This window comes from Tamandua tetradactyla, chromosome 7 (assembly GCF_023851605.1).
Source record: "Tamandua tetradactyla isolate mTamTet1 chromosome 7, mTamTet1.pri, whole genome shotgun sequence".
NCBI lineage: Eukaryota > Metazoa > Chordata > Mammalia > Pilosa > Myrmecophagidae > Tamandua > Tamandua tetradactyla.
Window position 1 is genome coordinate 89,579,918 of NC_135333.1, and position 17,784 is coordinate 89,597,701.

General features: G+C 36.4%; 1 protein-coding gene across 5 annotated transcripts in view; it reads right to left on the bottom strand.

The window, feature by feature from the left end:
• The window catches only part of ITPR2 (inositol 1,4,5-trisphosphate receptor type 2), a 521,104-nt gene that overhangs the window by 281,513 nt on the left and 221,807 nt on the right, over positions 1 to 17,784 (bottom strand). For all 5 annotated transcript variants that reach the window (XM_077170358.1, XM_077170362.1, XM_077170360.1 and 2 more), the window contains 3 exons: positions 16,943 to 17,000; positions 15,191 to 15,356; positions 14,040 to 14,213 (listed from right to left, as the gene is read on the bottom strand). In XM_077170358.1, coding sequence (XP_077026473.1) covers positions 14,040 to 14,213; positions 15,191 to 15,356; positions 16,943 to 17,000 — 398 coding nt within the window. The remainder of the gene's footprint in view (positions 1 to 14,039; positions 14,214 to 15,190; positions 15,357 to 16,942; positions 17,001 to 17,784) is intronic.

Below are 17,784 nucleotides of genomic sequence, written 5' to 3' on the forward strand. Positions count from 1 at the left end.
TCAAACTGGGGCCTACTGTAAAGGTTCCTAGATTATATGCTCTTATAACAGTCACACCTATTCTAAAGTTGAAACTGTTATTTCTAAATTCTGATGTTCTGGACTATTTGTGTATATCCTGGTCGTTCCCAGAAACTTGGGGTATTTGTGTGACACATGAGGCTCAGTTAGATCTCTGAAGCAATGAAAGTCAGCATTACCCACACAGCAGCTGTTAAAAAAGTTGAAACAGTGATCAGACTTTCAGTAGAGTCTGAATCAAATGAAGCTGATTTGGAAAGGACTAAGGTAAATCAGAATACAGAGTAAAGGATGATTGGGTCTATATTTTAAAACTTCAACTTCTGTGTAAGACCAAAGGGAGAGATATTTAGTTAGTTCAAAATTTATATTTTGGGCAGCACATTATCTAATTTAACTTGTATGATCAGCTTATTCAAACACCATAATTATATAGAATCTTGAATACAGGATGAAATCTTGCTGGTTTGTATAGTTCAGTGTGATATCCCGATACATCCTAGAGTAATTTCAGCCAAGAATAAAAAAGTATTTGCAAAGTCCCCTAGGAGGACTGGGGAGAAAGGAAGAGATATTAAACTTCCCCATCTGGGGAAGTTCCGATTTCACACAAGCAGTGGACTAATTCAATAGGCTGAACCTTCAATCTTGGGGCTCGCCACTATGAAACTTATTCCTGCGAAGAAGAAGCTAAACCAACATGTAATTATGTCTGTCATACCAAAGAACTTCTTTTGTTACTGAGATGTGGCTCTCTCTTTAAGCCAACTCTGTATGTAGGTGAACCCACTTCCCTCCCCACTACGTGAGACATGACTCTCAGGGGAGTAAGTCTCCCTGGCAACGTGGGACATGACTCCTAGGGATGAGCTGGGACCAGCATCATGGGATTGAGAAAGGCTTCTTGACCAATGGGGACAGAGAAAAATTAGACAAAATAAAGTTTCAGTGGCTGAGAGATTTCAAACAGAGTCGAGAGGTTATCCTGGAGGTTATTCTTATGCATCATATAGATATCCCTTTTTAGTTTGCAGTTATTGGTGGCTAGTGGGAAGTACCTGAAACTGCTGAGCTGTGTTCCAGTAACCTTGATTTTTGAAGACGAGTGTGCTACTATATAACTGTGACCGTGTGATTGTGAAAACCTTGTAGCTGATGCTCCCTTTTTCCAGGATACAAACAGACAAGTAAAAAAATAAGGACATAAAAAATAAGTAACAGAAAGGAATAAGGGGTAGGAATACTAGTGTTCAATGAGAGGGAGGGTAGGAGGTATGGGATGTATGGGGCTTTTTTTTTCTTTTCATTTCTTTTTCTGGGGTGAATGCAAATGTTCTAAAAATGATCATGGTGATGAATACATAACTATGTGATGGTATTATGAGCCACTGATTGTATACTTTGGATGGACTATATGTGCATGAAGAGTTATCAATAAAAATGTTAAAAAAAGAATGCCCACTATCAGCACTCTTATTCAACATTGTAGCAGAAGTTTTAGCTAGAGCAGTTAGGCAAGGAAAAGACATAAGACATGCAAATTGGAAAAAAAGAAGTAAAACTTTCACTATTTGCAGATGATATGATCCTATATAGAGAAAGTCCTGAAAAATCTACAAAACTACTAGAGCTAATAAACAAGTTCAACAAAGTGGTAGGATACAAAATCAACACACAAAAATCAGTAATGTTTCTATATATTAGTAAAAGCAATCTGAGGAGGAAATAAAGAAAAACTTTCTACTTACAAGTGCAACTAAAAGAATAAAATATCTAGGAATAAATTTAATAAAGGATGTAAAGGACTTATAGACACAAAATACAAAACATTGCTAAAATAAAACAAAGAAGACCTAAATAAATGGAAGGACATTCTGTGTTCATGGACTGGCAAACTAAATATCATTAGGATGTCAATTCTACCCAACTGATTTACAGATTTAATGTAATCCCAATAAAAATTCTAATAACCTACTTTGCAGAAATGGAAAAGCCAATCATCAAATTTATTTATTCTGGGCCCCCAAATACCAAAAACATCTTGAAAAGGAAGAAGAAAGTTGGAGGACTCACACTTTCTGACTTTAAAGCATATTATAAAGCCACAGTTATCAAAACAGCATGGTACCAGTATAAAGTTAGATATATTGACCAATGGAATCCAATTGAGAGCTCAGAAACAGACACTGACATCTGTGATCATTTGATTTTGACAAGGCCACCAAGTCAATTGGGACAAAAGAGTCTCTTTAACAAATGGTGCTGTGAGAACTGGATAGACACACCCAGAGAATGAAAGAGGGCCTCTATCTCATGCCTTAAACAAAAATTTACTCAGAATGGATCAAAGACCTAAATATATGAGCCAGAACCATAAAACTCCTAGAAGAAAATGAAGGGAAGCATCTTCAAGTTCTTATGTTAGGCAATGGCTTCTTAACATTACATCCAAAGTACAAGCAACAAAAGTAATGGGACCTCCTCCAAACTGAAAACGTCTGTGCTTCAAAGGACTTCATCAAGAAGGTGAAAGGGCAACCTACTCAGTGGGAGAAAATATTTGGAAACCATATAAGGGTTTAATATCCAAAATATATAAAGAAATCCTACAACTCAACAATAAAAGAAAAAAAGCCCAATTTTAAAAATGGGAAAGAGACTTGAATAGACTTTTTTCCCAAAAAGGATATAAAGCACATGAAAAGATCCTCAACATCACTAGCTATATGGGAAAAATGCAATCAAAATCATGAGATATCATTTATACCTACTAGAATGGCCACTATTAAAAAAACAAAACAAAACAGAAACCTACAAGTGTTGGAGAGGGTGTAGAGAAATAGGAACACTTATTCACTGCTGGTGGAAAAGAAAAACGGCACAGTCACTATGGAAGATGTTAGCAGTTCCTCAGGAAGCTAAATATAGAACTGCCATATGATCCATTAATCATGCTAGTAGGTATATTCCCAGAAGAACTGAAAGCAGGGATGTGAACAGGCACTTGTACACCAATGTTCACAGTGGCATTATTCATAATTGGCAATAGACGGAAGCAAACCAAATGCCCATCAATCAACAAATGGATAGACAAATGTGGTATATAGTACGATGGAACATTATTCAGCTGTAAGAAGGAGTGAAGTACTGATGCAGGCGATAACATGGATGAACCCAGAGGGACATTATGTTGTGCAAAATAAGCCAGACATAAAAAGACAAATATTGCATGATCTCACTAATATGACCTAATTATAATAAGCAAATTTATAAAGTTAAAATAGGTTACAAGGAGAAAGAATGAAGGTGGAGCATATGGAGTTGATGCTTAATTCGTGTAGAATTTTTGGGCTGACTATAAATGTTTGGAGATGGATAGAGGTGCTGATAGCATATCATTGTGAGTATAATTAACAGCTCTGAATTTTGTGTGTGATTGTGGTTGAAAGGGGAAGTTTAGGGTCATGTATGTCATTAGAAAGAAAGCTGGAGTATAAAACATGAAACTGTATAACACTGTGTACCTTGTTGTGTATGATGACTGCAATTAATGGTACAAATAAAAGAACGTTCTTTCACAAAGTAGAACAAATGTACATCATGATTACAAAGTTTCAACAAAAGGATGGTATATGTGAAAAACAGACTACAGTAACAGTAATGTTTTAATATTCTTTCATCAATTGTAACAAAAGTTACAAATTTAAGTGTCAATAATGAGGGGGTATAAGGTGTATGGGGTTTTTTTTTTGGAGTAATGAAAATATTCTAAAATTGACTGTGGTGATGGATATACAATGAGCCAGGGATCATATGCTTTGATGCTCTGTTTTATCCTACCCATGTCATCTCACCCTATCCCGAGCCACTCCCTTAAGCCCACTTTCCCCAAACAGTATAATACCCCCAGACCCCATATGCTTGGGGAGACAAATCTGAAGTTTACCTCCTGTCTCCTTGTTGAGCTGCTCACAATAAACGCTTTCTTTTCTCAGAAAAAAAAAAAAAATACAGGCAAAGCTTTGGCAGATATATTTAAGTCTGTTTTCAAACAATGACCTGAAAAAAAGCAACTGTCTGGTTTTAAGAAGAGTAATCTTGGGCAAGATGTATTGCATTATAAGAAGTTATGTTCTTCAGTTCAGCCCAGGGGAAGATACAGGCAATTATAAACTCCAGAAGTACAGGAATTATGAAGAATAATGATTTTAATTTAAATTTCATGTAGTCAACAAAAGGAGGCAATACTAGAAAATTCACTAAACAACCCCTTTTAATTCCAGAAAATAATTCAATGTAATTAAACCGAACAAAAGTATTAACCCATAGAACATCTGGAAGATTCCAAGCAGTGATCAGGGGAATTTAAGAAATATGTGAAATATGTAACTACATTTATGTTTTTTTTTTCTTATTTGATGCCAGAATATGTCAACCTATTGGCATTGCAGGAGTTTTCCTCCAGAAAGGACAGAAATTGACCTCATATCCTCTACATCTTTGGTCCCAGTTAAGTGGTTAAATCTACAAATCCCTGGATTTATTCTAATGACAAAACATTGATAAAACACAAATTAGCAAAATACAAAATGTAGAAGTTTGACTTATGCAGAGTCCCAGACCCAAATAGACTGAGAAAAACAAAATAAAAACATTTAACACTGAGAACAGTGCCATGCTTGTAGTAGATATCCAAGTGATTGTTTTGACAGCAGTGATGAAGAATAAATATGGTGCCCCAAAAGTACTTGTACTTTATTGTGATTATTTCCTAGTATTTGGAAGAACCTGAATATCCCTCTAATGTAATATGGTAAGTAGCTTAGTAAAGTGATTGTATCGAGGCAGCTTGATTTTTAAGTACATAGTATACATTATAGCAGATTCAGAAACAATCTGGATATCTAATTCCTAAAGTCTAGAAATTAGATGTGCAGCAGGGTTCTAGGCAGAAGCTCCAAGAGTGAATGTCTAAACAAATACTTTTTCTGAATACAACCTCCCAAATGCTTTTTTATGTATTAGACAAGGAAACTCTATTATAATCAATTACAAAAATAATATCAGAAAATAATATTGCATGAACTGTATGGCAAACTAAATATTGGCACCAATTACTGGGGATCCAGCTTCTTAATTTCAGCAAGGGCAGTCATGCTTTAAAAATAGAACCTTGCAAATCCTGCAATGTAGAGCTGCTTGCATTTGCAGCTGCATGATTAAAATAGCTCAGTGAAAGTCTCCTGTTTATCCCCACCTCACTGAAGTTAAATTAGGTCCTTCCTCAGGAAAGGTGTCAAGTCAGAAAGACTGTAGAGCATTCTGCCTGCCACCTGTATCCCTAGCCTTCCCTGTCTATAACCACAATCCAACCCAATCAGTGGCATCATTACAACCTCTTAACCACTTTCACATCAAATGCCTTCTTGTTGTCTTTCTCACCTCCCACCAAAACACGAAACAAAGGTTAATAATCAATCACATACACTTGATTGACCAATCAGATTATAATTTAGTTGAAGCTCTTCATCAGAAATCTTGCATCTAAAACTGATTTAGACCTTCACAGTGTTATGGTTGGAGCTTCTGCTTCCTGGGGAGGTGCCTAAGGGTCCTTGAAGAGCCACAATGGATGTTAGAGGGAGAAGCATCACTGCTGGCTGGCACATTTTCCTCCAGACTTCCCTGACTAAGGTGCAAATCCCTCCCCTTCTAGAGGACCTACTGTCTAATCTCACCCCAAACTTCTTTTCCTTTTCTTTTGTTCCAAGACCATTATGATATTGGTGTTTTCTGACTTTATCTGATACTAGTTTAGTTAGCTTTTGATGATGTGTAATCTGATGACCTAGAAAATACTCCAAATCTCCTTTACTATTTAAATTTTGATAAATAAGGTAATAACAAAAAAAAAAATGTGCCTTTGGAGTACATCCCCTTCATTCAGACAGGTTAAGGAAAACTGGGAATATACTGATAATAGGTCTGTTCAATATAATATAATTACTATTTTCATAAGAATGCAACAGAATCCTTCTTGTATGGCAACGTATCCCAAAATTTTCAGCTGCAACTATAGGATTGGCTATAAAGTCTACAGTAATATATAAAATATAGAAAGGAGGGGGCAAGCCTTTAACCAAAAGAGTGACATATAATAACAAAGCCCCATACAGGAAATGAAAACAGTAATATATTATGGCTCTCAGAGGATGTCTCTGGAACCTTACATATTATGTGCAGAAAGCTTGTCTAGTCACAATCGTTTACAGCACACCCCCACGTGGCAGTGAGGAGGGTTTCCATGTATGGCATGAGTGACAGGGGAGAATCATAACCTTCTCTTAGACTTGTAACCAAGCAATCATTACAGCAATGTTGATAGCTGATACTTGCAAGTCAATTGCTGAGGAAAAGAAATCAAATGGGAACTTACATTCTTCACTAACAACTTGTGTTGAATGAAGAACAAAGCAATGCAAAAATTAAATAAATAAATGAACAAGATAGTAACTGTTCTTTATAACATGAAAGGAAATACTAAGGTTATGCTAAAATGGCATTAATTTTAAACACAGGCAAGAAACCAGAGAGGAAGAGATCATTATAGTGGAAGTAATTCAAAGAGAAACAAATTCAGAAGGCATAGGAATTCCATTTTAACATTTGTATTACAATCAAATGGAATGAGGATGTATAAAAGTATCATTTGGCTAAAAACCATAAATTAGTTTTTAGATGTATATCATAGGAAAGGGCTTATTAAGTGATATATCACTTTAGTCACTTTCTGTGGCATAGAATAAAGGAATACATAATCTGAAATCAGTGAGTAAAATAAATATATAAGAACAAGAGAAAAAATAGAAAATGGAGACAAGAAAACCCACTCCATGAAAGGAAAATTCAGGAAAGCACTCCCCAAAATTAATGGATAAAAGTTCCCCATGCAATTATCACAGAGTCCTCTTGGTCAGGTCAGATAGAAAGAGTCTGTCTAAAACACGTACAAGCAACAAATCTACATCCTACCAGTCACTACTGTCAAAAGTAAGTTCATCAGTAACAAGTTTTGCCAGAGACACCAAGTTTAGGTTGACCTATTTTCCCAATGTGTAGAATCAAAATATGAACTCTTGGGAAAGCACAACTTCATTTCAAGATATCCTTCTGGAGGGCTCTGCCCCCTCTGCCTACTGGTTTCATTAAAAAGAAGGGGGGGGGGTGGTGCAGGCCATGGTGGCTCAGCAGGCAAGAATGCTCGCCTGCCATGCTAGAGGACCCAGGTTCAATTCCCGGTACCTGCCCATGTAAAAAAAAAACAAAAAAACAAAAAGAAGTGGGGGGCGGACAGACAGAGAGAGCGCTCACCACTCAGAAGTGGTAAGCAAAGATTAAAATACAGTTTTTGTTTTTAAAGAGTAATGGGATAGGAGGAAAAAGAAAATCCATCAGGGAAGGTGAGCCTAGAGAGAAATAGAGAAAAAGCAAAGAAAAGTAGAGAAAGAGGCAGGAGAGGAATTCATTCATTCATTAATTCTCTCATTAAGATAAATCTGCAAACTAAAATTCAAATTCTTATGAAGAAATTAATGCTGAAAAAGAAAACCAAAAAAACAAACAAAAACTCAAGATTATATTTTTCCAAGGGAAATGTAGACAATCAAGAATTTTACTGAGAGCATTTTAAATAAACAAATATTTCTAAAACAGTCATAGATATCAAGTGAGGAATAACACCTATCACGTCAGGAAGACCCGCTGTCGTACCACTGATCAGGCTGTAAAGCTCAAGAGGACGCCCCAACATCACCCACATGGTGACGGATAGCCTGTACCGGGGACAGGGTGAAGCATAAGCCAAGCATCAGCAAGAAGACAGAGGGCAGAAGTCCCCATTCTCCCACCAACCACAGGGAGGTGTCAGGGTGCCTTCCTGGACACCACTCCTGTCTATATATTGGGGTAACCCCCCCAAAGTAATTTCTCAGGGGAGAATTTGATAGTAACCTTACCGGTGAACAAATACAAACTGCTTAGGCACCAGGCCGTTTGGATGCAGGTACCTGTTGTTTATAGGAATTGTTTGGGAACACCAGCCATGCCCCTAAGGATGGGACTTCTGCTGGGGGGTAGGAAGCCACATGTCCTCTGAGAATCTAAATCAGGGTAGAGTCCCTTAGAGGAGGTGTCCATTCCCAGTCCCAGCCAGCTTCCTGTCTAGGCCACCCAGAGTGAGCCCCCTGGGATATTTTCAGTTCATTCTCTTCTTTACATGGTGCATCCATTAAAAGAACAAAATAATTAAGAAATAAAACCAGGCAGATATGAATCTGGGATAGATGGACATGAACAAGAATCAATTAGAAAACCTGGAAGTGAAACATATAGACCTCGAAGTAAAAATTAAATAGATGGTTTAAGCAAAAGATTTTAGATCAGTGGGAGAATAGCAATTTTTCTTTTTTTAAAAAGAAGCTGCAGCCACATAGAGGTGAGTAGATAGATAATAGATATCTGGACAGATATAGGAACAAAATCATTATGAAGAAAAAATTCAAGAGAACCAAAATAAATAACAGGAATAGGATTATTTCTTGGAAGCACCGTTATGCCTAAGTGACCTGAATCTCAAACTTTAATACAGAGGTGAATGAATGTTAAGGGCAGTCCTGACTTTACCCAGGCTGACATGATTTTCTAAATTAATCTCTCCTTCCTATAGCACAGTCAACAAGTATTTGAATGTAATGAACGAATAATTGCTCCTAATGCCACCGATACTGGCAATTTGTTTTACTTTAGCCTTTAAACTTTCAGGAATGATGACACAATCTTTGTAATGCTCTGGAAGATAAATTTCAGAAGGAAAACACCATAATATATAATAATTAATACATCTCACAGGAAGGAGCTAGTGATGCAATGGGCCAACTAGATGACAAAATCAATCCCATTCTCCTTTCTATTTATAAGAGATCAATGATAGCGTTGGGAAAATTTTGGATGACACGCTGAGATTTGCTAGCATTAGTAGATGGACCATCAGTTCACATTTATTGTCAACAGAGTACATGGAACTTAACAATGGGAAAACAATTTTATATTACTGGAAACATATTTTATTACAAAAACGAAGAATCACACAAATGTTATCTGGTCTTCTGATATATAAGCAGGCACAAAATTAGACCATTATGAGCTGGTTTAAAACAATGCCAATCATCCTGTGTTTAGAGCCTTTGTAAAGATTTACTAAACAACAAAGGATTATTATTTGTATTGGCCTGCTAGGGAGCATGCTGCCTGCTACTGGCTGTTTCCATTGACATTGTGATATATTTCATCCTGTTTACGATAAGTCACACTATCTTTGGCTGCTGGTTCACTGCATGATGTCGATTTTCTGGCTTGTGCAAGTTAGTGACTTTGTAATTTCTCACCTTTTTTCCCCTTGTATTAATCCATTATAAACATTCATTCTCCTGATTTCTCAATCCACTTATTTGTATACATTTCTACTACCACCTCCCTACTTAAGCTTTCATTACCTCACACCAGAATTTGGGCAACTGGTTTCTACTTGGTTCCCCACCTCCTACCTCTTACTCTTTTGATCCATCCAAGATTCTGCCAGATTAAATTTTTCATGATAGCGTACTCTCTTTCCTACCCAAGAATCTTTAAGGGCTCCCAATTTCCAGCCATTTAAAATACAAATTGCCTATTCATGGTGAACTCTATTTCTCTTGTTATTATTCTTGAATACATTAGTTATCCAAACCCCTCAAAGTACCCACTTTGTGCATCTTGAGTGAAGCTTTCCCCAAGTCTCAGGCTCACCTTGACCACTCCCTTTTCTGTACAACACACGATGGTACTCATTCTTATACTTTGTTTTATTGCTTTGTGTTGTTTCATTCTGTATGTTCATTCTTTGAGGGCAAAAGAGAGCATGTTTGGAATATTTTTTTATTCCAGTCATACTTTAAGAAAGGAAATGAAAAATTTAAGTGTGCACAAAGGAGTACATTGGTGTAGGAACTGAAATTACTCTATAGGCAGAATGTTCAAAAGGAAGATTTAACTCTGGAGAAACATGACAACAGTCAATGCAAGTTCAGCTATGTTCCAGGTTGCTTCAAACCTAGTGTCAGTGAATAGGCATCACAGGGACAAATATATGGACTCAAAATAAAGAAGAGTTTTCAATTGTTAAGAACTGTCAAAGTAGAATAAAATGGAGTAGGAGTGCAGAGAAATACCTTCAAGTATGTAATAAAGAAAGGTGATGGATAAAAATATTTAAAATGTCTCTTTTTAGTAAAGAAAAGGAAACAAACAGAGGCTACAAAACATCAAAATTCACAAAACCTTCAGAGCAGTAATCATACTCTGGCTGGGTTCACGGTTGGCCCTCAGGCCATCCCTGATAACCTAGAGTGAGTTTTAATACAAAATGCACAACAGAAACAAAACAAAGACCATATCCCAAGCAAGACTGAAGGTCTAACCAGAGACTCTACAGAGTAGGAATACCTAAAGAAGACACCCTTAAAGAGATAATCTACGGAAAACTATGGCCTACAGAAGACCAGCGGGTATCTTCTTAGATCAGAGACAAAAACGGTTCCTATCAACAAAGACAAATCACTTTCATTCAAGATTTGAGACTAGAATTTCCATTACTTATGGGACTCCAAAAGTCTCAAGTCAAAAATTACAACGTGGTTACTGAATGTAGTAACCCAATGTGCCTTAAGGAAGAAAATGAAATACTCTCTATATTAAATATAGGCCTCAGAGAAAGTACACATAAAAAGTATCAAAAAATGTACATTTATACTTTTAAAAACAAATCATTACTCACCTAACCAAACATCTCTTAAGGACCCCTATAAGAATAGCAAACGTAAAACTGCAAAAGGGCCCTCCTATTACAAAACAATTAGATACTAGATGCAAAATCTATGTTTACTGCTAGTACACAGAAAACAAAGGACAACTCCTAGAGACCCCACCCTCCCTCTTCAAGTGGAAAAAAAAAATGGAACCTGACACCAGATCAGAGAACTCCAAGCCCCAAAGCAACAGGATAAGCTTCCCTAAAGGCAAATGCCAATACTAGCATAAAGACCCAAAGACCAAGCACTGAGCTACTGTCAAGATAGAGAAGCCTAGCCCTGCAGAAGTCAGACTGGTGTGTGGGAAGGGAGCAACGAGATCTCAGGCTAGCAGCGCCCCCTGGCAACAAGTCAAAGCAATCACAAGTACTCTACATAGGAAAGCCCTTGTTCAACTTCAAGACTGAGCTCAAAACAAAATGTGTTCATAATCAAAGATGACCCAAAATACAATAAAACAAAGAAAACGGTGAGAGTCATAAGAAATTCCCAAGTACTTCATATCCTAGAAATATTGTACACAGGCTATAAAATGGTTATATAGAGTAAAAAAATTAGCAAGCAACAAGGAATTATCAAACATGGCCTAACAGATTGGAAAAAGATCAAATTTCAGATATGTTTTAAGAAAATACCCCTGAGGTGACCTTGACTGAGGGGCTATGTAGGACAAGTGGCCATGCACAGGGCTCTGGGGAAGCTTGCCTCCTGGGGTCTTCGCAGGTGAGGAAAGCATGGGTCCTCACCAAGGACCCGTGCCTCCTAGGAGCAACAGCATTCCTTACACCCCATACCAAGGCTGTGCCCCACGTGGGCCCACTATGCCCTACACGGAGCCACCTGGGACCAAGGCTCTGGTGGCAGGTCTACGATGGAAAGGACTCATCAGTATAAGGGCACGGCTGGGAGAAACAGGAGTACCTGAAGATATGAAGTGATGGGGAGCGTGCCGCCAGTTTTCTTGCCTGTTACCCAGCGAGCATGGGCTTTGGAGTCAGGCTCCACCCAGCTCCTGCAGCCTGCTCCACAGCATGAAAATGCCTCCAAACTTCTCGAAGCCAGTTTCCTCACTGAACTCAAATGGCAAATACTCCTTCAGAATGAAGGTGGACATTAAATAAGACAATTCACATGAAGCCATGACGTAGGAACTCACTCTACGCTAGCCACGATTATTGGGTTGTCATCTTGGATGGCTGCCATCGGACTGTGTCCATGATAGGGAGTCTTTCATACCCCTTACCCTCCATGATTGGGAATTTAAGGTGCAGATGAATGATTTACATTCTTCACGGACCAGCTCACCTCTACTCTTGGGTAGGGAAAACATTTACAAAGTGCCTACTACATCTTCCCTAAGAGATGTTCTGTGTTTTTAAAATAACATTTTCTGAAAGGGGCAGCAACATTTATTTGCTTCTCAAATATGTAAAGAATATATATGTTCAAAATGAAGGGGTTCTGTAACCTGTGAAAGCATTCATCATTTTTAATATCTTCAAACATCATATCAGAAATTGCAATCTTACATTAAATATCCTGGAACTTATCATCAAAAGACCTGGGTTTAAATCTCAGTTGAGCCATATATTGCTGACTGACATTGAGGAAGTCTCCTGGGTTCTCTGAGCATCAATTGATTCATCCTTACAGATGTGATATTTACAATTATCTCCAAAGTTTCTTGTAATATCAGAGATACCATATGTGAAAATGTCTAATATAAGACCTGGTGCATAGCAAGGACTAAATAAATACTAAGTGTCTTTTATTTCTTAAGTATGTTATGGAGGAACTCTATTCTCCTTTAAAAAGTTGGAATAAAACCAATTTCCAGGGCAGTGCGATGGTGGCTCAGTGGTATTATTCTCGTCTGCCATGCCGGAGACCCAGGTTCAATTCCTACCAGCCCAAGTAAAAAAAAAAAAAAAACAACAAATTTCCATAGAGTAGAATTTCTTCATTCTACCAACTGATACTATGTCAGGTAAAAAATCCCAAAAGATTAAATAAGAAGTGTTGTCCATCTGAGTGAAAATTAGTCTCAAGACAAGTAGGAAATAGTAGCCCACCAGCTGAACTTCCCTTTTGGAACTTTTCAGCCCTTTGAGTACTCGATCTTCTGCTTTATCATCATCCTTCATATCAGAATATTTGGGGTACTCCAGCAAACACAAAAGCTGGGATAGGTAAACATCTCTAAAGAATATATACTCCTGAAGATTAAAAAGCAAATACTAATAAACAAAACACTAGACAGGAAATTAACAAATTAAATTTAATAAATTTGGGGTATTGTAAATTTTGGCTTTGGGACTGGTCAGTTTATCTAAGCATTCCCACTAAAATACTGCTTAAAAAGAAAAAAAAAGTTCTATGTATTGAGTGAAATGTGAAAGCAACAACTAATAAATCCACAGAAGGCTAAAACAATATAACTGAAGACCTAAAACACCACTTATCCACTGTTTAGATCAAACATAGATTTTTGGTATTTTCATGTTGGCCATATCGTCCTTCCACTCAGATGCTGTTTATACAGTATAAGGATATAAAATAACTCAAGGAAAGACTGCAGGTTGACAATAAAAAGCCACAGAGAATGCTGATAAGAATTGACCTTTTTCCACCAGTCTCAGCTTAGGGCCCATGCCTTTTTCCTCTTTCCACACTCCCTCCTGAACATAGGATTTACAGTGGAAAGGAGAGAGAATGAAAATTAGACGAGGTGAAGAGCCATACCAATTGACAAGAATTAACCAAAGTACAGGTTTATGATGCTAATTGACTTGGCAAATGAAAGTTTTATGCTCTGATGCTCAGAACAAAATTTTCTTCATAAACCCTGTTGGCACAGTTGTATAGATGATTTAAATGATATTGTTTGGGGGCTGCAAGGGTAATTTAGCAGCAGAATTCTCACTCACCCTGCAGGAGACCTGGGTTCGATTCCAGCCCCTGCACTTCCACAAAGAAAAAAAACAACAAATGGTGCTGCAATAACAGGATAGTCATATGGAAAAAGAATGAAATGTGACCCCACCATACAGCATACAAAAAAAAAAGAAAAAAGATATTTTGGGGATTATTTAAAAATAGATCTTGAAAACCAACCTCAACTGGCTCTTCACCACCTTTTACTTGATTTTCACCCATTTCTCCATTCTCATAGCTGCTGCTCTTATCAACCCATAGCTCAGATTTTTCAACAGTCAGTCGAAGCTGGTCTAGGTCCGCCTTGATTTGCTTATAGTTGTCAACATCTTGATTAGATACCAATAATTGAACCTGAAAACAGAAGACTTCCAATCCTTAATTCATTTATGGAATTTCCTTATTCCTATATCCTTTATATCAAACATTCCAAGTCCTTTAACATATCTTAGTTGAGGTTTAATATTTCTAGAAAATTCATGAATTTTTTTACATTTAATTGACCACAAAACTTACCTGGAAGTATCCATGAACCCTGACCAATATATTGATATGTTAGAAAGAATTAAAAAAAAAAACAAAACAGGCCATCAGCAAGCTTTTCAAAGTACTGAAGAATAATTTAAGATAAAAGATACTCTAGCTCTAACTTTACCACTAAAGTTAATTTTTTGAGACCCTCTCTATTTGGGAAGAGATAGAAACTTAAAATTAGTGGAAGACAATATCCAGATATAGATACAATCTAATCTCAAGAATTAATACTATACTTTTGAATTGTATAAATATGGCTGCCCTTCAAATATCTCATATTATTTAATATATAATACTACAAACTTCTTAATGAAGATCAATGTTCTATTAAATGAAATAAATATTTGTGAAATACCTGTAAGCACTTAAGTTTTACTAATTCTATCTCAAGCATGATGTCTCCATCATAGATCACAAAATGGTCAGATCCTTAATAGTTCTTTTCTTTTGGATTCATGCATTTTTCAATCACAAGTCACTTATTTCATTTGGCCACTACTTGCCCTACCCAAATTTATCAGTAAAAATTGGCGTCAAAAAAAAAGCCGTGATAATGAAATTCCCTAACATGTTATTATCCCCGAGGGCCTTGCTAAGTCCTAGTGCCTGTTATTCATATTAAAAATCTTAATTATAATCACTTGTGGGGAACCGTCTCTAAAACAGATCATATCTTAGCACCAGACAAGGCCATATCTGTCTTTAAAAAGTACAAAGTCTCTCTAGGAAAAGCCACACATTCTCACTCACTCTCAAGATTTTCCACCATGGAATCACAGAGGGCTCCTCAGTCTTACCTGTTTAAATGCCTGTAAAACTTCTGCTCTCTGGCTGAAGTGCTTAAATAGCAGCTGCAGGGCTCCTGACAGCAAAGGGGGATAGTCATGCATGATCAGATGGATGAGGACCCGTAAAAATGTTCTGCCTCCTTCATCATCAAGTTGAACTGGATTTTTTTCCTTTCTATAAAGCCAAAAATAATTCTAAAGTAACTGATACTTACAAAACATCTCTATTTTTTTAGGTTTTCATGTCAAAATCTATACTAAAAATGTATACTAAGAACTCAATAATTCATAGCTTAGATATTTTACATTTTTTACTTCTCTCTTGGACTACTATTAGATTCATTTCTGAAAAAGGAAAAAAACTTAAAAATGATAATTTTCATTGTAAGCAATGAAAATTGTGTATGTTCTCAGAAGTATATCACTTTTTTCCTTAGAGAATAAAAAAGAAAAGAAAATTTAAGTGTCCCCCCCTTGTTGAACAGGCAAGGAAACCAAGCAGGAAGAAATGCTGTGCTTGTCCCTGAAAGCAGGGGTGTTCAGTCATTCCAGGTTACCCAGGATGGAGGAGTTCTCAGGGTGGACGACTTTCGGTATTTAAAAGGAGAAAGTTCCGAGCAAACCAGGACGACTTAGTCATTGTGGCATAGATAAAAATTAGGAATTTGACTCAATCCAAAAGCACATATTGAGGAGCCATACTAGATTCAAGGTACAATAGACCAAGGCAATACAAGACTGCAAACCCCAGAGATCTAGAGACTTCCACATGACAGACGTGGAGGGTTTGGGAAGATCTATGCACAACCCCCTCCCCAACACAGACACACCTGAACCATCACCAAAGCAGCCCTATGTGTTTGGTAGGATCCCACTAGAATAAGAGTTCCGTCTATTTTAAGGTGAAAATAATAAGCTTGCTCATTCTTTCTTCTCAGAACTAATGAAATAATTGAATAGGAAAACACACTCCAAAAACTGGCACTACAATAGAAAAACAAAGCTAAACCAAATACTCACTAGAGATCATTTTTTCAAAAACCTTTTGGTTCCCTTAAGTCTTAATTCTTAGCTACCAAAAAGAAAACTGCCACAAAAAGCTTAGTATAGATTATTTTTTTAGGTTTTCATGTCAAAATCTATACTAAAAATGTATGCTAAGAACTCAATAATTCATAGCTTAGATATTTTATATCTTTTACCTTCTCTCTTGGACTACTATTAGATTCAATTCTGAATAAGGAAAAAAACTTAAAAATGATAAACAGCAGGGTTCCTGACACCAAAGAAATCGTAGTCATGCAGAGGTATTTTCTTCCTTTAATCATGAATGTTTCTAATGGGCAGAAAATAGCTTTATTTCCCACATAGGAAGTCAATGATAACATTAAATGAAGTTACTTTCTTTCCTAAAAGTTCTAAGACACAGGAAAGCCTTATTTTTCAAGATGCAGTGATATTTATACCAGGGGAGTTAAAGGGCATTCTTGTGCTGTCATTATTTGAGGAAAGAACAGCAAAGAATTAAGGGAAAAGTTCAATACAATGAACTTATCTTTCTTGCCCTTTTTTTTTTTAACCTGACCTAAAGAAAAGATATGCTTCTCCTCTACAATAAATTAGAAGCAGAAATTATGTTAGGAACAACAGATGGTCTAAAAATAAATAAATATAGGGAGATGAACTATGACAAAGCATCAATACAATTTTAAATAAAATCTTATTCACAAGTAAGCTAAAGATTTATAAATGTTACTGTACCTTCCAGCAAACATAGTCTCTGCCTGAGCTGCAATTTCATCTATATCAGGAACAATAGCTGAAAGTTAAATAGTAAAATTCATTCTTTATTTCACCATAACTAGGAGTTGCAATATTTATATTAATATTAGTTTATTAATATAAACTAGAAATACTGTTTGTCTTAATTTTTTATGCCACCAAAAGTCAATTAACTGCCAAAAAATAAATCATAATATAGTTCCACACAGATATCAATATTTTAAATTGAAGTTTACATTTTTTAAATGTACATTACTGTAATCAAAGCTATATCTAAAAGATCAGGAAGCATCATTTACAAAAGGGTCTCTTACTTATATAAATAGATAAATGCTTATACACATGAATAAACATTGGTTTATTGGTTGATGCCATGGAAGGATGATTTTTTTTTTTAAGAAATAAAATAAATCTATGATGAACCTTGTTACTATAAGGTATTTCCAAACAACATGGTCTTTTATTTAAGCTACTTCTAAAATCCATCCCTTTTTCTTAGGGGTGGTATGTGTATATATATACACATTTTTTTTTTTCTATTTGAAGAAGTCATGATTCGTTATTCTTTCCCACCACTAATATTTTGATAATTTCTTTAGAAGGATAATGTTCAAATGATAAATACACAATTTATTTCTTACCCCCAAGGCATAAAAAGAAAACAGCAAACTATAGGAAGGGAAAAACAATTCTCCCAGAAAGGAAGGATCTCTTATGGATCGATTATATCAGAGAGCACTGATTTTCTGGGGAGTCCCTAGACTTTCCCTCTAATAGTTCACTGACACTTAGAGCTCATGTTGCAAGAAGATCAGCTTCTG